Source organism: Thalassophryne amazonica, chromosome 10 (assembly GCF_902500255.1).
Source record: "Thalassophryne amazonica chromosome 10, fThaAma1.1, whole genome shotgun sequence".
NCBI classification, from domain to species: Eukaryota; Metazoa; Chordata; class Actinopteri; order Batrachoidiformes; family Batrachoididae; genus Thalassophryne; species Thalassophryne amazonica.
Window position 1 is genome coordinate 25,295,280 of NC_047112.1, and position 18,737 is coordinate 25,314,016.

Here is an 18,737-nt window from a genome sequence, read left to right on the forward strand (position 1 = left end):
CAATCCAGGGAACATTGATGACATAAGAAAAGCATTTCCAGAGGAGGCATTCCAGAGTGTCCTGAAAGGTTATAGCTAATACACAGATTCAGGGAGACTGAGGTCTGAACTTCAAGTCCTGTAGTCAAATCAGGATTTACAGGGTAACGGGAAAGCTGTGTAATTTCTTGGTTTTTCTAAAAGACATGGAGTTGGACAGTGCAATGCCTCAGCTGTACAAACTGTTATTGTTAGCAGCAACAATTAAAGCTACATCTGCGGGTGTAGAAAGGAGCTTCGCCTGTTTAAAAAGGCTTAAGTCTTACACCTGCAACACAATGGGCCAAGGCTGTCTAAGTAGCTTAGTCAAGTCCCTGGAAAAGATGCCTACTTGGTACAACAGGGACACAGACCATTTTCTTGAGAAGGAACGGAGGGCAGAATTTATGTATAAATAAATTGACAAATTTTATGATATAAGCCCACAATGAGTTTCCCCTCTTTGAAAGACCAGCAGCTGCCACTAATCAATACAGACACATTTAATGATTATGGACACACACACACACACACACAAGCTGTCAGATTGGTGTTACCTGAATGAAAAGTAGCAGAACAAACTCTCTAAATCCCTTTGAAAATCACGTTAGTGTCTTCCCAGACCCTTGGGTGGGGGCGACCAGATCAAAGTAAAGTTGGCAGTTTGTAGGAAACATGAAGAAAGAACAGAAAGAAAAGAAATTCCTCATGATTCAGATGTTAACTGATTCACCTCTTAAACCACATGTGCTTGCACTAGCCAAAGACTGAATTCTGAGTTTTATTATCCCCGTCCACCCAAACAAAATATCGACAGGAGATATAGTCAAGACCAGGGCTAAATTCATCCGTCTGAACTTTTCTCACTATATCTAGTACAAGGATCTTGGGCCCATGCTAAAAAAAACAGCACGTGGTTAGTTCCAGTAGATGAAATGGTCACCATAGCAACAATGACCTGATTTGCATATTAATTAGGATATAGGGTTCAAGAGTGCAAAATCAAATCATGACTCAGGAAGGTGACAGTCAAAAAAATTTTATACATCCAAGATGCTGTTCCAAGGTGCCCACTAGGTGCCAAAAGACCTTATTATGTAGGCCATGACGTCATTCAGTGCAGAATTTTATCTGAAGCTGCAACAAAACAGTCCCATGGTAAACAACTGATGATGCCCTCAAATTAACTTAAAGGCTTGTACATCTTACTTACTGCTCTTGAAGTAGTCTTTCGTGTTCAGCTTGTTCACGAGAAGTTTTGCATATTGTATGTTCGTGTTCATGCATGCATTCATGCATGCATTAGTGGATGCCTGCGTGTTTTCCCTGTCATCTATCATCAAGTTTAACTATGGTAGACCCATGGGTGTGTGTAGTGAATTGGTCCATCAGGTCATTCATCATATGATGTTCCACTATTGCTGATGGATGGTGGTCAGTTAGCGGTTGATTCTTGGCATTCATTCAACTGTGATGTTCACCAAGTGATGTGTTGTTGTTCTGCGGTACAGAATACTGTTTCGACCTTTTGCAAGTGCAGCTGTATAGCACCCACAAAGAGTATATATATTTATGTGTAAGAATGAGAACAGTGACTCAATACCTGAACTTTTTGTTCTGAATTAGATGTATGTGAGAGGACATCCTGCTGCCATACACACCTGGTACATATTACTAATACTACTACTATGAATGTGTGTGATCTGAGGAAATGAGATAAAAGAAGGAAATGGACAGATGAGGGAAAGGAGTGTGTTTAGATGTCATCAACATGCGTATGTGTGTTTTCATAGAAGAAGGTCCACTAATGTAACACAAACCAGATGTGGTTGAACAACATCTGCCCGATGTGTCTTTAATAAAGAGACCCTGAAACTAGATGTAACACAAAGAAGCTCCTCGTGGCATCTTTTTTCAATCTGGGAGATGGGTATCATCTCTACAGACTAGAAGAAAGGACTTTTGTTGAGCTGGAAAGGGCGAACCAATGGATTGTAACAACTGTAGGGGTATCACACTGCTCTCTATGCCATAGAAGGTGCTTCAGAGGATTATTCTTAATAGGATTCATTTTCAGCTCAGTAACCAGAACAGTCAAGAAGTCAACTATTCTGCCCTTATGAGTACTCATAGAACACAAGTGTGAATAGTGTCATTTCAATTGATCAGGCTGCCCTCTGGGGCATCCTGAGAATTTGTGGGCTCCTCAAGAACTCACTGGACATCATAGCCAGCGTATACAAAGATACTGGGAGTGCTGTGTGGAGTCGAGGCAGCGATTTGAGTTTTTCCCCCCAAAAACTGGCGTTCATCAGGTAAGTGCTCTCGCTTCTATACCGTTCAATGCCTGCATGGACTGGGTGTTGAGTAGGGTTAAGGAAACCAGTGACTTAGGTGCTTTTGTTGGTGAGGATAGATTTACTGAGCTTGACTTCGTGGACAATGTAGGGGATCTTTCTGAAATTAATAGATATACTGATTGCTGCACTTGAGAAGTTGAGTAAGGAATTGGAGTGTCTGGGTTTACAATTTATCCTGGATCAAGAGTAAGATCCAGGCTTTTAATGACTTCCTAGACTCAGCCATCAGACGTGCATCTGTATGTGTTGAAATTGTAGAGACATTCTAAGTCCTCTACCTTTGAGATCAAGAGATGCATGGGAAGAGTTTGTGGAGTTATGAGATCACTAGACAAAGGTGTTTGGCGATACCAATATTTTTGCAGGCGAATGAAGGTCCAAGTTTTTGTGGTCCTGGTACTACCATAAAGACCAGAGCATGCTTTTGTGTGTAATATGTGGTATAGTAACGTTGTAGAATGTAGTGATGAGTCAAAGAAGGGAAGGAGAAGATCAGCCTTTACTGTTATTGTACATGAATACATACAACAAAATTTGACATCTGTATTTAACCTGTCCTAATTACTGGTTGACACAATCCAACTACTCGGAACAGTGGGAAGCCAGAGTCTAGGACACGGGACCAACTCTACATCTAGAGACACTGCCTTGTCCAAGAGCAGTAAAGGAGCAGACCCTAATGTACATATTTGTAATGATGGAAGGAAACCAGAGTGCCCAGAGAAACTCCACACAGAAAGGAACTGGGCATGGGTGCAATCAAAACCCAGAGCTTCTTGCTGTGAGGCAAGAGCTACCCACTAAACCACTGAGCTATGCAGGAAGATTTTGAACATGTTCCACAAATTGTCATGTTGTGACACATCGTGACCTCCAAAAGTGTATCAGATGCAATCTGTGCAGAGAGGAGAAGATATGCTTTGGTTTTTGTTTTGTTTTTTACTTTAACTTTACAGTTGGCTTTATTTTTCATTTCAGTCGTGCATCTTGAAATAAATCATTTCTGCATGCTTGAATGTGGATTTGGCTGCACAGTCACTTTGATGTCAGGTTAAAATAAAAGGTTCAAACTAAAATACAATGCAGATTGTTTGCTGTTTTGGAGCAGAGCAATTTCCTTGACAGACTGTGGAGAAAATGCCCCTGGACTCCAGAGGGTTAAAGGCATGCCACATTCCGCAGAAGACAGTTTTCAGATGTTAAACATATAACTTTTAGCTTTGCAGTAATGTCTTGTTACTACAGACATTAGTACATGAAGTACACACAGTACCATTGTGAATATGACTAGTACAACCCCAATTCCAATGAAGTTGGGATGTTGTGTAAAATGTAAATAAAAACAGAATACAATGATTTGCAAATCCTCTTCAACCAGTATTCAATTAAATACACCACAAAGACAAGATATTTAATGCTCAAACTGATAGACTTTTGTTTTTGTGCAAATGTCTGCTCATTTTGAAATGGATGCCTGCAACACGTTTCAAAAAAGTTGGGATGGAGCAACAAAAGACTGGGAAAGTTGATGAATGCTCAAAGAACACCTAACTGGAAACAGGTGAGTGTCATGATTGGGTATAAAAGCATCCCCAAAAGGATCAGCCGTTCACAAGCAAAGATGGGGCGAGGATCACCACTTTGTGAACAACTGCGTGAAAAAATAGTCCAACAGTTTAAAAACAATGTTTCTCAATGTTCAATTGCAAGGAATTTGGGGATTTCATCATCTACAGTACATAATATATTCAGAAGAAAGAACTTTCTACACGTAAGCGGCAAGGCTGAAAATCAACATTGAATGCCCGTGACCTTCAATCCCTCAGGCGGCACTGCATTAAATAAATTACACTTACACAAAAACACTTAAGTGTAAATGAACACTTCAGAAAACCATTGTCAGTTGACACAGTTCGTCGCTACATCTACAAGTGCAAGTTAAAACTCTACCATGCAAAGCGAAAGCCATACATCAACAACATCCAGAAACACCACTGCCTTTTCTGGGACCGAGCTCATTTGAAATGGACAGACACAAAGTGGAAAAGTGTGCTGTGGTCTGATGAGTCCACATTTCACATTGTTTTTGGAAATCAGGGACGTTGTGTTCTCCGGACAAAAGAGGAAAAAGACCATCCAGATTGTTACCAGCACAAAGTTAAAAAACCAGCATCTGTGATGGTATGGGGGTGTGTTAGTGCCCATGACATGGGCAACTTAGACATCTGTGATGGCACCATCAATGCTGAAAGGTACATCCAGGTTTTGGAGCAAAACATGCTTCCATCCAAGCAACGTCTTTTTCAGGGACGTCCCTGCTTATTTCAGCAAGATAATGCCAAGCCACCTTCTGCACGTGTTACAACAGCGTGGCTTTGTAGTAAAAGAGTGCGGGTACTAGACTGGTCTGCCTGCAGTCCAGACCTGTCGCCCACTAAAAATGTGTGGCGCATTATGAAGCACAAAATACGACAATGGAGACCCCGGACTGTTGAACAACTGAAGTCGTACATCAAGCAAGAATGGGAAAGAATTCCACCTACAAAGCTTCAACAATTAGTGTCCTCAGTTCCCAAATGCTTATTGAGGGTTGTTAGAAGGAAAGGTGATGTAACACAGTGGGAAACATACCACTGTCCCAGCTTTTTTGAAATGTGTTGCAGGCATCCATTTCAAAATGAGCAAATACTGTATTTGCACAAAAACAATAAAATTTATCAGGTTGAACATTAAAAATCTTGTCTCTGTGGCGTATTCAGTTGAATATAGGTTGAAGAGGATTTGCAAATCATTGTATTCTGTTTTTATTTACATTTTACACAATGTCCCAACTTCATTGGAATTGGGGTTGTACTAGTCATATTCACAATGGTACTGTGTAAATCATGTGCAACCTAAAATGTTTACTAATTATTCAGTAAAACATTTCTTTCAAACAGATGAGACCAAGTGTATGTTTTGTTAACTCTAACTAGTAATAGTGGTAATATCTAAAAAAAAGTAATAAAGTATGTTCACCGTGGACAGCAGAAAATGTCTCATGTTGGAATTTGTGGCTCAGTGGAACAAAGCAACCCTTATCTTGAATTTTACTATCATCGAGTGCTTCTGTGTCATGTGTTACAACCTTCAACTGCCATATTAATTTTTTGCAAAAGCTGCTTTTAATAATGTCGTTTCACCTAATCAGCCAAAAAAGTGGAAGCTGGTCTGAGCTCCAAAAGCTCAGCAGAGCTGCAGGAGCTGCGACCAAAAAGATTTAGTCGCATCATTTTGGTTTGGTTTTGTTGTTTTTTAATAAAATTATGCAATACTGTTACAGCAGGAACTACACTACAGAGAACACACTTCAATTTTATTAAGAAAACCTACTCTGACCTCAAAAGTCAAACAGTAAATCATGTACACTATTAGTTCACAATTCCATTCTTATATTTATTATACAGTGGTGCAATTTAATATGTCTGGTCTCCCACAAACGTCACATGAGGGGAAAAAATTTAAACTGTGAAGACGATTTATTAATTCACACCCACAGACTTCCACATAGTTATTAAGATTTTTTTTTACAAGAGACCTTGGTGGGGTTCACTTATATATGTTACTTTATTTTTTAATTAAACAGAATATCATGAAATAATTGCTGGATAAAAGGAATGACTAAATATCAGCATATCATTGTTTGTTTGTTGATGGGGGTTTTGTTGTTGTTGTTTTAATGCCCTCTTTGGGATCACTAAACAGTGTGAGCACTTTCTCTTTTGTGTAATTCCTAACTGTGATTAATTTTATTTGATAGTGCAGACTGGGAAAGTCATACGTCAGTTCTGATTTATTACTGTTGGCTCCACATGGTGACTTTTACAAACTGGGTTGTGTCCACTTCCAACAGACTGTAAAAAGGCGAGAATATCGCTGTAATCTAAATAAGCAAGAACGTGCTGGGTGCGTCTGTGCAGTTTAACCGTCTGAGAGGAGCGCCGCAGTTCATGTGAGATCCGACACTCCGGTCCAGCTGCTGTTTGATGTTTGCGGGATCAGAATTCTGCACTCGTGGCCATAGTCCGACACAAAAAGCCAAGTACTTAACAACAAAGTTTGTTCTTAATTCTCTGTGCTTATTTTTGTTGGACACTGAGCATTAGGTGAAGGGAAAAAACTGTGCATAGTATAAACTGTTACTGTCATTAACTGCTGCTGACTGTGAAACACACACACATACACACACACACTTGCACGCAATATAAAAAAACGTCTCACCAACTGCTTCTTGCTTTTCTTTTCTTTTTTAAACATCATGTCATTTTTTTCCTTGTGAGTTTGATCAAATAACCTCAGACCTGGCCTCACTTGGGTATTTAAAAAGAACAGAACCTGAATAAAGAACACAGAAAATTCATCAACAATGACAAAGAATGTTTCACAACTTAATACCGACTGGGCAAAAGAAGGTAAGACACTTTTGGTTTATATATAAATAGTAAAGCAACATTTCTCACCTCATTAACTTTCTTTCCTGTGGATGATCTACTATCTACTTAAAAATTCAAAGAGTATTATGTTATATGCTGCAGGTGGAATGTCCACAAACGTGCGCATGAAATTATATGTCCATGTGTTTCAGAGAAACAAGCATCAGTGACCTTGGTGGCCAGCAGGCCGAGGCTTTAGAAATGAAAGAAACTGACAAACAAGCTCATTTCAAGCTAAATGTAACTTCAAAACCGCACATATGTTCAGAGGGGCCCAAATTCTTTCCCTTTGGAGGACCATAAATTAATCTGGATGGAGGGCCACAGGCATACACACAGTTACATTACAATTAAGGATACTGTATTTTATAGAAAATTAACATTCTCACTCTAAAATAGCATTTCAATATAAAGAATACTGTGTAATCGGTTTCATTTATTTATTAAAATGCAGAGGATTTTTCCAGTTGCCCATGGTGGGCCAAAACAAACCCAACACTGAGAAACACCCGTTCAGAAGGAGTCTGCTTCAGCTACACTGTAAAAAATAAATACAACTCCTGAATAAATATTAAACTATAACAATCTGTTTGGATCATTTTAAATAATTCCAATTCAGCCATTGCTGAGTAACCGGCATTAGACATTTACAGTAAAACTAACTTAAGGGCCCCTTCACACATAGTACGAAATAGTTGCAGCACTGTTGCTACAACTACAACCCCTGGCAAAAATTGTGGAATCACCGGCCTCGGAGGATGTTCATTCAGTTGTTTAATTTTGTAGAAAAAAAGCAGATCACAGACATGACACAAAACTAAAGTCATTTCAAATGGCAACTTTCTGGCTTTAAGAAACACTATAAGAAATCAGGAAAAATAATTGCGGCAGTCAGTAACGGTTACTTTTTAGACCAAGCAGAGGGAAAAAAATATGGAATCACTCAATTCTGAGGAAAAAATTATGGAATCATGAAAAACAAAAGAACGCTCCAACACATCACTAGTATTTTGTTGCACCACCTCTGGCTTTTATAACAGCTTGCAGTCTCTGAGGCATGGACTTAATGAGTGACAAACAGTACTCTTCATCAATCTGGCTCCAACTTTCTCTGATTGCTGTTGCCAGATCAGCTTTGCAGGTTGGAGCCTTGTCATGGACCATTTTCTTCATCTTCCACCAAAGATTTTCAATTGGATTAAGATCCGGACTATGTGCAGGCCATGACATTGACCCTGTGTGTCTTTTTGCAAGGAATGTTTTCACAGTTTTTAATCTATGGCAAGATGCATTATCATCTTGAAAAATGATTTCATCATCCCCAAACGTCCTTTCAAGTGATGGGATAAGAAAAGTGTCCAAAATATCAACGTAAACTTGTGCATTTATTGATGATGTAATGACAGCCATCTCCCCAGTGCCTTTACCTGACATGCAGCCCCATATCATCAATGACTGTGGAAATTTACATGTTCTCTTCAGGCAGTCATCTTCATAAATCTCATTGGAATGGCACCAAACAAAAGTTCCAGCATCACCTTGCCCAATGCAGATTTGAGATTCATCACTGAATATGACTTTCATCCAGTCATCCACAGTCCACGATTGCTTTTCCTTAGCCCATTGTAACCTTGTTTTTTTCTGTTTAGGTTTATGTTCGATTTTTGAGACATATTGCTTTAAGTTTTCTGTCTTGACGCTTTGATGTCTTCCTTGGTCTACCAGTATGTTTGCCTTTAACAACCTTCCCATGTTGTTTGTATTTGGTCCAGAGTTTAGACACAGCTGACTGTGAACAACCAACATCTTTTGCAACATTGCGTGATGATTTACCCTCTTTTAAGAGTTTGATAATCCTCTCCTTTGTTTCAATTGACATCTCTCGTGTTGGAGCCATGATTCATGTCAGTCCACTTGGTGCAACAGCTCTCCAAGGTGTGATCACTCCTTTTTAGATGCAGACTAACGAGCAGATCTGATTTGATGGAGGTGTTAGTTTGGGGGATGAAAATTTACAGGGTGATTCCATAATTTATTCCTCAGAATTGAGTGAGTCCATATTTTTTCCCTCTGCTTGGTCTAAAAAAGTAACCGTTACTGACTGCCACAATTATTTTTCCTGATTTCTTATAGTGTTTCTTAAAGCCAGAAAGTTGCCATTTGAAATGACTTTAGTTTTGTGTCATGTCTGTGATCTGCTTTTTTCTACAATTAATTTTTCTAAAATTAAACAACTGAATGAACATCCTCCGAGGCCGGTGATTCCATAATTATTGCCATGGGTTGTATTTACACACACCAGCGGCTGAAAGACAGAGTGTGCCCTGTGACAGCCCATTTGATCCCTCTCGCGGCAGGTGCCAGCCAAATTCCAGGTGACACGCATGCACATCTAACACCGCTTGCTTGGCACTGAGAAAATGTGTGGCCATTCATGCTATTAGCATGACAACAGTCAGCAGACGATCACTTTCAAGGTGGATGTGAAATTTGTCAAAGTGCCCCCACGAGTGTGGCTTTGCAAACAGACACAGTGACACGTTAGTGTGTGCGCTGAACTGACAGGGTGTGTCAGCCAACAGGAGCAGTTGTGGAGAACTGTGGTTCTGGACGTCCCAGCTGGAGAATACGTAACGTGTTTGGATGGCCCACTGTGAAGCATGTGTGCCTGCTTGCTGTCCTCACGTGGACATACATAAAAACATATATCACTGTTGCAATAGGCTGCAGCGAGTGAGCACAGGCCGTACACGCAGCGGGTGATCTGAATGTCAAGTCACCCACATGAGCTCTGTTCCACATGACGCGGTGTCTGTCCTGCGGCGCACTGTCCACAATACAGGCGTGTCGGGACACGCGCATGGGGCCAGCTGGACACAGCAGATGTGGACATGATAATAGCGCCCTGCTTCTCGTTCATGTCATTTCATGACTATATGTCTGTGACCATGAGTCAGGAATCTACAGAGGAACAGACGGATCATACTTGTATTGCCCGCTTGATAAAAGGGATTCAATAAAATAAGGTTTTCCCGCACCTTTTACAGGACAGTGATGATAGCTCATTGGTAACATTTCTGGATGGCAAACAGAGCTTTTGGAAATTGCAGGTTCGAGCCCCATGGGTGGCATGTAGTTTTTTTTTCACAGCAGCTGTGGTTACACATCCCGCAGCTGCTCGCACTGTGTTCTCGTGTGCACAAAACCGTTGCAGCGGCATCGTTCACACCTGCCCGTCAGCTCAATGTTTCCGTGGTTCGCTCATATGAGCTGTTCCGCCGTGATTCGCCCTGATTTGTACTTATTCGTACTATGTAAAGGGGCCCTAAGTTTAGTAAAGCATCTAGTTAAGCAGTTTAGTACACTTGATTTGATTCTCCTCTACAAGATTAATTAATTTGAACCAACTTAATTAAAATTTATTTAGCATTATTAAGTAGTCATTGTTTAATTTAAATTATTCTACCTTCTTTATTTTACTTCCATTCTACTCAGAAATGCCCATGCAAGTTTCTGAAGACAGGTTTTTATTTCACCTAAGTCAGAATAAATTCCCTGATGATCAAACTGTTTATTTTAAATCCATTGCCAACTATGTCTGACATTTGTCCCAACATCTTGTAATAAATTACGAACTTACGTAAAACATGCACGTTTTTATGTGTGCATATTTTGTGGCGTGCCAGTCAGCAACTTATATTTTTCATGCTGTAAATGCTCCTCAATTTAAGCTAGTCACACTAACCCCATGAAATATTTTTTAGAGTGTACAAAATCTTTCCTGCAGGTTTGTGTGGACATGTGACCGTGTTATTTGAGTTTTAGATTGCAATTGCTTTTAAACAATTAGAAAATAATGGTTTACTTCTCTGATTTTGCACATTTTTTGTCCATAAACCATCAGTCTCACTGACTGACAAGCACACCTGCATCCATGAACAATCCAGCAGGTGGCAGTCACATCTATAAGATATTACACAATACAAAATGTAGCTTTTTAAAGAATAAAAATTGTTGTGTGGGCCGCCCGAAGAGGAGGTACTGCTGGCCCAACACCAGAGGGCGCCCTGCCTGTTGTCGGGTTTCAGGCACCAGAGGGCGCAGTCGCCTCTCCGGAGTTCCAGGAGCACCAGTACTGACAGCTGTCAGTCATCAGCCATCATCACCACAACCGATAAAAGCCTGGGAGAATCATCAGAACTCTGCCGAGTTATCAGCTTACCCGTCAGGTAAACCTACTCAGCCGCTTTGTGCCGTTCGCACATTTATTGCTACTGACCTTTGCAGTCATAACCTCTGGAATACTTGCAGCTTGGAGCTGGGTTTGTGGAAGTTTGGAGGAGCTGGCATTTCCACTCCTCACTTTCCTTATCTCAGAGTGTTACTGTTGGTACTGCATGTTTTCAGTATTCCTGTTTTCTGGGAGTGGTGGATTTTTCCCTCAGGAGAGGAACTGTACTTTTTGCTGACTGTTTGCTGGGTGTACACACACCCACCTTTAACCTGTGTCTGTTCCTGCCAGCAGCACCGGATCTGACAGCTGAAGCAGTGGCCACCTGGGGACTCGGGACTTGGCGGCTCCGGTGTGTCGCCAGTCTCCATTGGCGGTGGAACCTTGTGGGTCCCGGCTCTTCTCTGAATAGGCGTCTCCTACCCTCGGGCCTGCCCACGCGTCATCGTTTGTGTAGATTGATTGACAGACTAAAAGCATATTTGGTTGTTGTGCACATTTGCAGAATAAATTGTTATTTATTCGGACTTCCTATTGGCCGTTCATTTACGCCCCCTGTCGTGGGTCTGTGTACTTCACTTTCCCAAAAAAATCATATAAAAAAATGCATCTAGTGCACCAAGGTTCACCAAATGTTACAGAATTTGTCCTTATTATTTGTTATTTTAATTTAGTGATTCTCCAGATAATTGTGCTTCTGTATTGACACAAACGTGCTGCTGTAATATCCACAAACCTTCAATAAGCCGGACCTGCTGCAGAGTGGACAGAGTGGCAGCTACAAATACTCATTATGGAAACCCATCGTCAATCAAACAATGAGTTTGCACGCATGCACACACACATACACACATACAAAAGCCTTCTGGCATGGAGGGCTAAGTGAATAAAGAGAGGCTAATGATGATTTAAACGTGGCCGTTATTTTAATTTATATCATTTTAATTGAAATAACAACTTGTTCTATTACAGAAGCCATGCAGGGGGTGTAAAGACTCCATAGAGAAAACAAAACAAAGAAAGCCTCTTGCTTTCTTTGGCTCTTTGAGTTTGACTTTAGGTTACAGTGTTCGGTTTTATGAGAGCCTTTTATTTTCTATATCAGGGCACTTCTGGTCTTTTATAGCTGTGTCCAAGTCTTTCATTCTTATCTCTGAAAACTGAGTGAAAGTGGCAGGCTATTGTCTGGGTACACAAGAACTCAAGCATTTCAGGTAGAAATAATATAAATATAAAGATATTTGACTGACGTGGAGTTGATAATAAGCACTTTTTATGTCATTTGGGTCTTTGTTTTGATTAATAAGTTACAATGTATTATTATTTGAATATAGTATTTCATATTGTTTTCAAAAATCAGTTTTATGATCAAATATATGAAAATAAAAGGATTCCTATTAAACAGGTTATTGGAAGAGACTCACACAAAATGAAACAGAACATTTAGAATATTTAAAATAGCAAATCCTCAGTACACCAACATCCTGAACACAGTTTATTTAAACTTGAACTCACAGCAAATATAAGGTTTTATTCAGCTTATGTACTTACTGAAACTTTGGAGAAACTGGGGGAAATTCGTTTTTAGCGAAAAACGGATTTTAGCTAATGTCTCCTCAGTGTTGTCAAGTTGAACTCAATCGCAAGGAACACTGGCAGCATGCCTTTCACAGTAACAGTATTTGATGGGATGCTGGTATTAAACATTTTATTGTGAAATAGTGCAAGCAACATGAACTACCTGATGTTGTTTAACTTTGCTGCCAGTAACATCAGCGAGCCACAGTTGGTGTTATTAGCAATAGAGGTGGGCGATATCGAGAATTTTGGTATTGATCCGATACCAAGTAAATACAGGTCCAGTATCGCCGATACCGATACTTTTTCATATTTAAGCTTCATAGATCCAAAGTATCCAAAAGACCAAGGATAGAATTTTGCCAAACATTGTACGTGACAACAAAATACTTTATTATCACAATCAACATTTTTGTTTAAAAAAATGTCACTCAACACAAAACAAAATCTCCTGAGGTAGAGGGCTGACAAACCACAATAAAAGAGTGCGCTGCTCCGTGTTGTGTGACACAGTGCAGTGCTGCTCTTACAGACAGACAGCAGACTTTGATGAATCTGCGTGCGCAGCAGTCAGTGCGTGCAGGAGAGAAAAAAAGCTTGAGTAGCGATCTTTTTACACAAGGATCGTTCAATATCAATACCAGCGTTGGTATCGATATTATTGATATTAGGATCGATCAGCCCACCTCTAATTTGCAAACAAGACATGAAAGAATATGTTTAACTGACTGCTGTTCTCTAAAGTCATTCTCCTGCAGTCTGTTTTCTCACTTTACCCTGACATTGAAGTTGTAGCTCTTGGTCAGAGTTAGCCTACAGTCATGCCAGTTTAATGTTTAACGATTTAAGTGGTTACACTGTAAATTGTGATTTTGTCTGTTTGTTATCTTAACATATTATTCTGTCATTAAGACACATGATTACTGAGGTTGTTATAATAACATGAAATTATTAGTTAACTACAAAATAAATGCTAATTTGAAAATCTAGGCCCAACTGAATTAGAAATGTAAGTCAACTTGACTTTGGGGATAAAAACGCCTGCGTCATCATGCTTTTCTTGAAATGCATTGTGGGAATGCAGCTGCGGGTGGGTGAACATGTGCTCCTTTCCTCCCTTCCTCCATTTTGGACGCAAGTTGGAGGGCATCGTCGACCGCATGTTTCTTCGGAGGTAAAACTTTCACTCTGTGAAATTAATCGATTTCATTTAAGTGTGTGTGTGTGTGTGCAAATTCAAATCACAACCAAGGTCAATCAATTAATAAATCCAAGTCAAGTTAACTGACACAAAAGGTTTACACAATTTACAGTTTTAATTAAAATGAAACAGATTTGCTAGTTCAGACAACTACCCTAAATAGTTAAATGAAATGACAAATCCAAGTCAACTTAAGTGAAACAAAAGGTTTATAAAACTGACCATTTCAGATTCAAACAACTACCTGAATGAGTTAATGTTGTGTGGGCCGCCAGAAGAGGAGGTACTGCTGGCCCACCACCAGAGGGCGCCCTGCCTGAAGTGCGGGCTTCAGGCACGAGAGGGCGCTGCCACCATGGACACAGCCGGGGGTGACAGCTGTCGCTCATTACCTCTTGACAGCTGTCACCCATCTACTCAACATCATCTCACTCCATAAAGACCAGACGTCATCTCCACCTCGTTGCCGAGATATCATACTTCATAGGAGGTAATATCCTCAGCCTTTGTGGAAATATTGAGAATCTGTTTATTGTGAGTGTTTGCAGGAGTTCCGGTCCTTTTGTGGAGGCTGTGCAATACGGCACTCTTTTTCCTCTGAGGACGCGCTGCAAGTATTGAGTGAGAGGTGGAGGTGGCATTCCCACCGTTGTTGTTACTGGGTGTACACACACCCACACTTGACTGTCTTTGTTCTTCGCCAGCAGTACCAGATCCGACAGTCGGGGACGGTGATCACCTGGGAATTCGGGACTTGGCGGCTCCAGTATTCACCAGGTTCTGGGGCGGCGGAAATCGTGTGGTTCCGGCTCTGCTCAGGACAGACGTCTTCTATCCTCGAGCCTGCCCACACGTCACCTCTGTGTATTGACGGTTATGATATTCTGTGATTGTCTGTATGTTCGTTGTGCACATTCACAACATTAAATTGTTACTTTTTGGCTCATCTATTGACCGTTCATTTGCGCCCCCTGTTGTGGGTCCGTGTCACTACACTTTCCCAACAGTTAAATCAATTATGAAAGATAAATCAACCCAAACTAATGCAGGTGTTTACCCAACAAGGAATATCTAACCTAGATAACTTATTTTCTTTCACTTAAATTGAAATTTTAAGGCAGCCCTTTCACTCGTATTTTTAAGTTGAAACAACATGTTAGATTTTACAGTGTACTGGGATGATCAGCTGTAATTACATGTGTTCCCACACGAGGGCGAAGCTACTTAATACTGTGTCAGACATATAAGCAGAAGAAGAAGAAACGATAAGATGTGTAACGTTGGCAGCTGCAGGTTTAGTGATTAAAATGCCCGCCGTTTTTCCCTTTTTCTCTTTTCTGCAAATATATGTACTTATGTCTCCATATACATTTCTGCACGCTCCATATACATTTCTACACGCTTTACTTTTTCTTGTTCCCCCCTTTTCAATATTATTATATTTAAGTAAATATTGGAGGAGTGGGGTACAGTTAGTTATACCTAACAGCTAACGTTAGCTTATCTAGTCGGCCTTAGCAACCTTCATTGTAGCTTGCAAAATAGTTGGTTCCTTTGTGTTTGATAACAATCTTCTCCTGTGATGTCTTATCCTTCTTATGTCTTAATACTTATTATATTATATATACCTTTTTCTTGAGCTGCTTGGGTGAGTACTGGAGAGTTCCCATGGGATAAAAAAGCTTTTTAACCTACCATCCCTGGTTCTCAAGACTAGGCACCTAAGTGGCTCTACTCTACTCTTTTCTAGTCTCCTACTTTACTCTTCCTTTTGAGATATTTAGATATACCTTTCTATACTGGCATAGTTCCACCTTAGAATTGGAATATAATATATGATATACCTTACTGAATTTTCATGAAACGCCACGGGGGGCGCCATCTTGGAAGTACTAATGTTACAATGTCAAAATAACGATTTAATGTCAAAATACAGGTTTCGAAAATTAATCCCCAAAATTTTCATAATAAAGGATGCACATCATCATGCCATGTGCAAGCCATATCCGAAAGCTGAGGTCGATCTGACAAAACAGTCAGAGAGATATGCGAGCCACACACACACACACACACACACACACTTGCTTTATAGATAAAGGGATAGGGAGGAAAAAACAGACAGACAGGTGATATATTCTTTATTTGTGAGGAAATCAGACATTTTACTGAAACGGGCGGTCTGACAAACTTAATATTTGGCCGAGTTTGTGCAAACGCCCACCCCCACTTCAAGCAGAATTTCGCATGGAATGCAGAGGTGACTCAGACACGCTTACTGGTTTCTTCCAGCAGTGACAAAATTCCATCACTATCAGCTCTAACAGAAAACCTGTACTTTGTTGTTTCTTTAAGCACTGTAGGGTTTTATTTAGTGCCAAACGAACTTCTCAGAGAACTTTCTGTTGCCACTATTGTCATATTAGTATAAAGTGCACCAGGCTGCCTTCATTGTTGTATCCATCCACTCCAGATCTGACGATGAAGAACACACTGACGCTTACAAGTAACTTTAAACCACAGCAACAATACGGAGCTGCTGTACAAGGCAGAAATTAAGCTGAAATAGGTGCTAAAGGTCTGTTTGCTCTGCTGATGTGATGCTGATGCAGCTTGACTCGCTTGCTCTCAGTGGTCACAGGCAAGAGCCTTGTCGTGTGAAAGCAGGAATATCCCACACAAACAAATACATCACTGACACAGCTCCTTCGAAATATGAGTCGGCCTTAATACAGACACCCAAAACAGCGTCGCAACATCCTGCCAATCAGCAGTTTACAATTTGAAATCACAGTCAGTTATGTTATCTGTTATACATAACCAAGAGATCCCAAAAGATTCCTTCCAATGTCTTCAACTGTGCATTATCTGTGTTTATGTCTGTGTTAGAAAAGTGCAGGTTTGTCCAACATATAGGCGTCACAAGAATGTCTTCAAGTGTATGTAAACTGGTATTTACCTGTGCACAGCGTCTGTGGTTGTCACACCAAACCAGAACTTGGTCACTCTGGAAGAGACAAATAAGATGAGAATTTAAATCATTTTAAAAAGATGCTTTTCTCACAGACAAATCTTGTGTTTAATGCATACTGACGATGTCACTTTCTGATTGTTTTTGACCGTTTATATGACAGGGTGCAAAACACACAGTCAAGACATGCAACCTTTACCTCATTAAAGCAATCAGCGTCTGCGTGCAAAATGACGTGCGTGTGTGTATGTGTGTGTGCTGAAGTGAATGCTGACTGCATCGCTTTGTGGGTTGTTTGCGTTTGTATGGTTGTGTGAGTCGAGACAAGCAGTAAACATTTACAGGGATGGAGGGAGAGCTTAAGAGAGCTCCTAAGGTGCCAAACTGGTAAGAGGCGGGAGGAGGACTTTTAAGAAGCCTAAGAGTGTCTTAAATAGAGAACATGGCAGAAAAGTCAGAGGAAGAAGAGATTTTCTCCGTATGTAGGATGACAGTGAGTTAGTAACATGCTACCGGCTTGATCTAAGTAATTCATTCATTCATTCATTCATTCATCTTCTACTGCTCAGTCCAATTAAGGGTTGCGGGGGGCTGGAGCCTATCCCAGCAGTCATAGAGCGCGAGGCGGGGTACACCCAGGACAGGACGCCAGTCTGTCACAGGGCCATAAACAAACAAACACAGACACAGCCACACACACACACACCTACGGACAATTTTAAAGATTCCAATCCACCTAACCTGCATGTCTGTGGATGTGGGAGGAAACCGGAGCACCTGGAGGAAACCCACGCAAACACAGGGAGAACAGGCAAACTCCACACAGAAAGGCCACGGAAATTGAACCCACGACCGTCTCGCTGTGAGGTAACAGTGCTAACCACAAAGCCACCGTGCTGCCCATCTAAGTAATTATTTTATGTTAATTTACTGTCTTAATGTATTTATAAATTGTCTAGGTTCTTGTTATCATATACACGCTATTAATATTATCATTATTTTATTATTATTATCATCATCGTCATCTTCATCATCGGTACTATTAATATTATTATTTTCTTTTATTATTCTTTCTATTTTGTCATTTGACTCTTAAATAGATCACAATGAAATTAAGTGTTTTCACTTTCTTGTACCATGCATGCATTTTTAACGTATTTACAATTATATTATGTAAATAAGTCCCTTCGGCTGCTCCCTTGTTTGCACTCGGGGTCGCCACAGCAAATCCAAGGTGGATCTGCGTGTTGATTTGGCACAAGTTTTACGCCGGATGCCCTTCCTGACGCAACTCCACATTACATGGAGAAATGTCGCAGGGGTGGGATTTGAACCCGGAACCTTCTGAACTGAAACCAAATGCATTAACCACTTGGCCACCACCCCTGTATTTACAATTATTTACACGCCTTCTTTTAATATATGGATATTCAACATGTGAATGACGTACGTTCAAACATTTTCAAGCTGTGTAACAATTCTATTAATTTAGCCAAGTTTCATCATCATAACATTAAGTTATCCTCACGATTACAGATCTTGATTTCACTGTCCACTCATGACGAGGAGCGTGGAGTGCATTTGTTTATTTTTTTTGTATTTCTCCTCCCTTTTCCATGACGACAATCACAGCTCTTAGAGGACTGTGTCATACCTAGCAACGGGGTCAACCCCGCCTTTTTTAGTTTAGTTTGTGTTTACGAGGTCTGTGAGAAAAGTATCGTACCTTTTTATTTTTTTCAAAAACGATATGGATTTGATTCATTTGTTTTTACGTCAGCCAAGCTTGAACCTTCGTGCGCATGCGTGAGTTTTTCCACGCCTGTCGGTTGCATCATTCGCCTGTGAGCACGCCTTGTGGGAGGAGTGGTCCAGCCCTCTCGTCGTCGTTTCATTGCGAGGAAATGGC

General features: G+C 40.5%; 1 protein-coding gene across 3 annotated transcripts in view; it reads right to left on the bottom strand.

The window, feature by feature from the left end:
* anos1b (anosmin 1b) overlaps positions 1-18,737 on the bottom strand; it is a 110,425-nt gene that overhangs the window by 70,449 nt on the left and 21,239 nt on the right. For all 3 annotated transcript variants that reach the window (XM_034179592.1, XM_034179591.1, XM_034179593.1), the window contains exon 2: positions 16,817-16,864. In XM_034179592.1, coding sequence (XP_034035483.1) covers positions 16,817-16,864 — 48 coding nt within the window. The remainder of the gene's footprint in view (positions 1-16,816; positions 16,865-18,737) is intronic.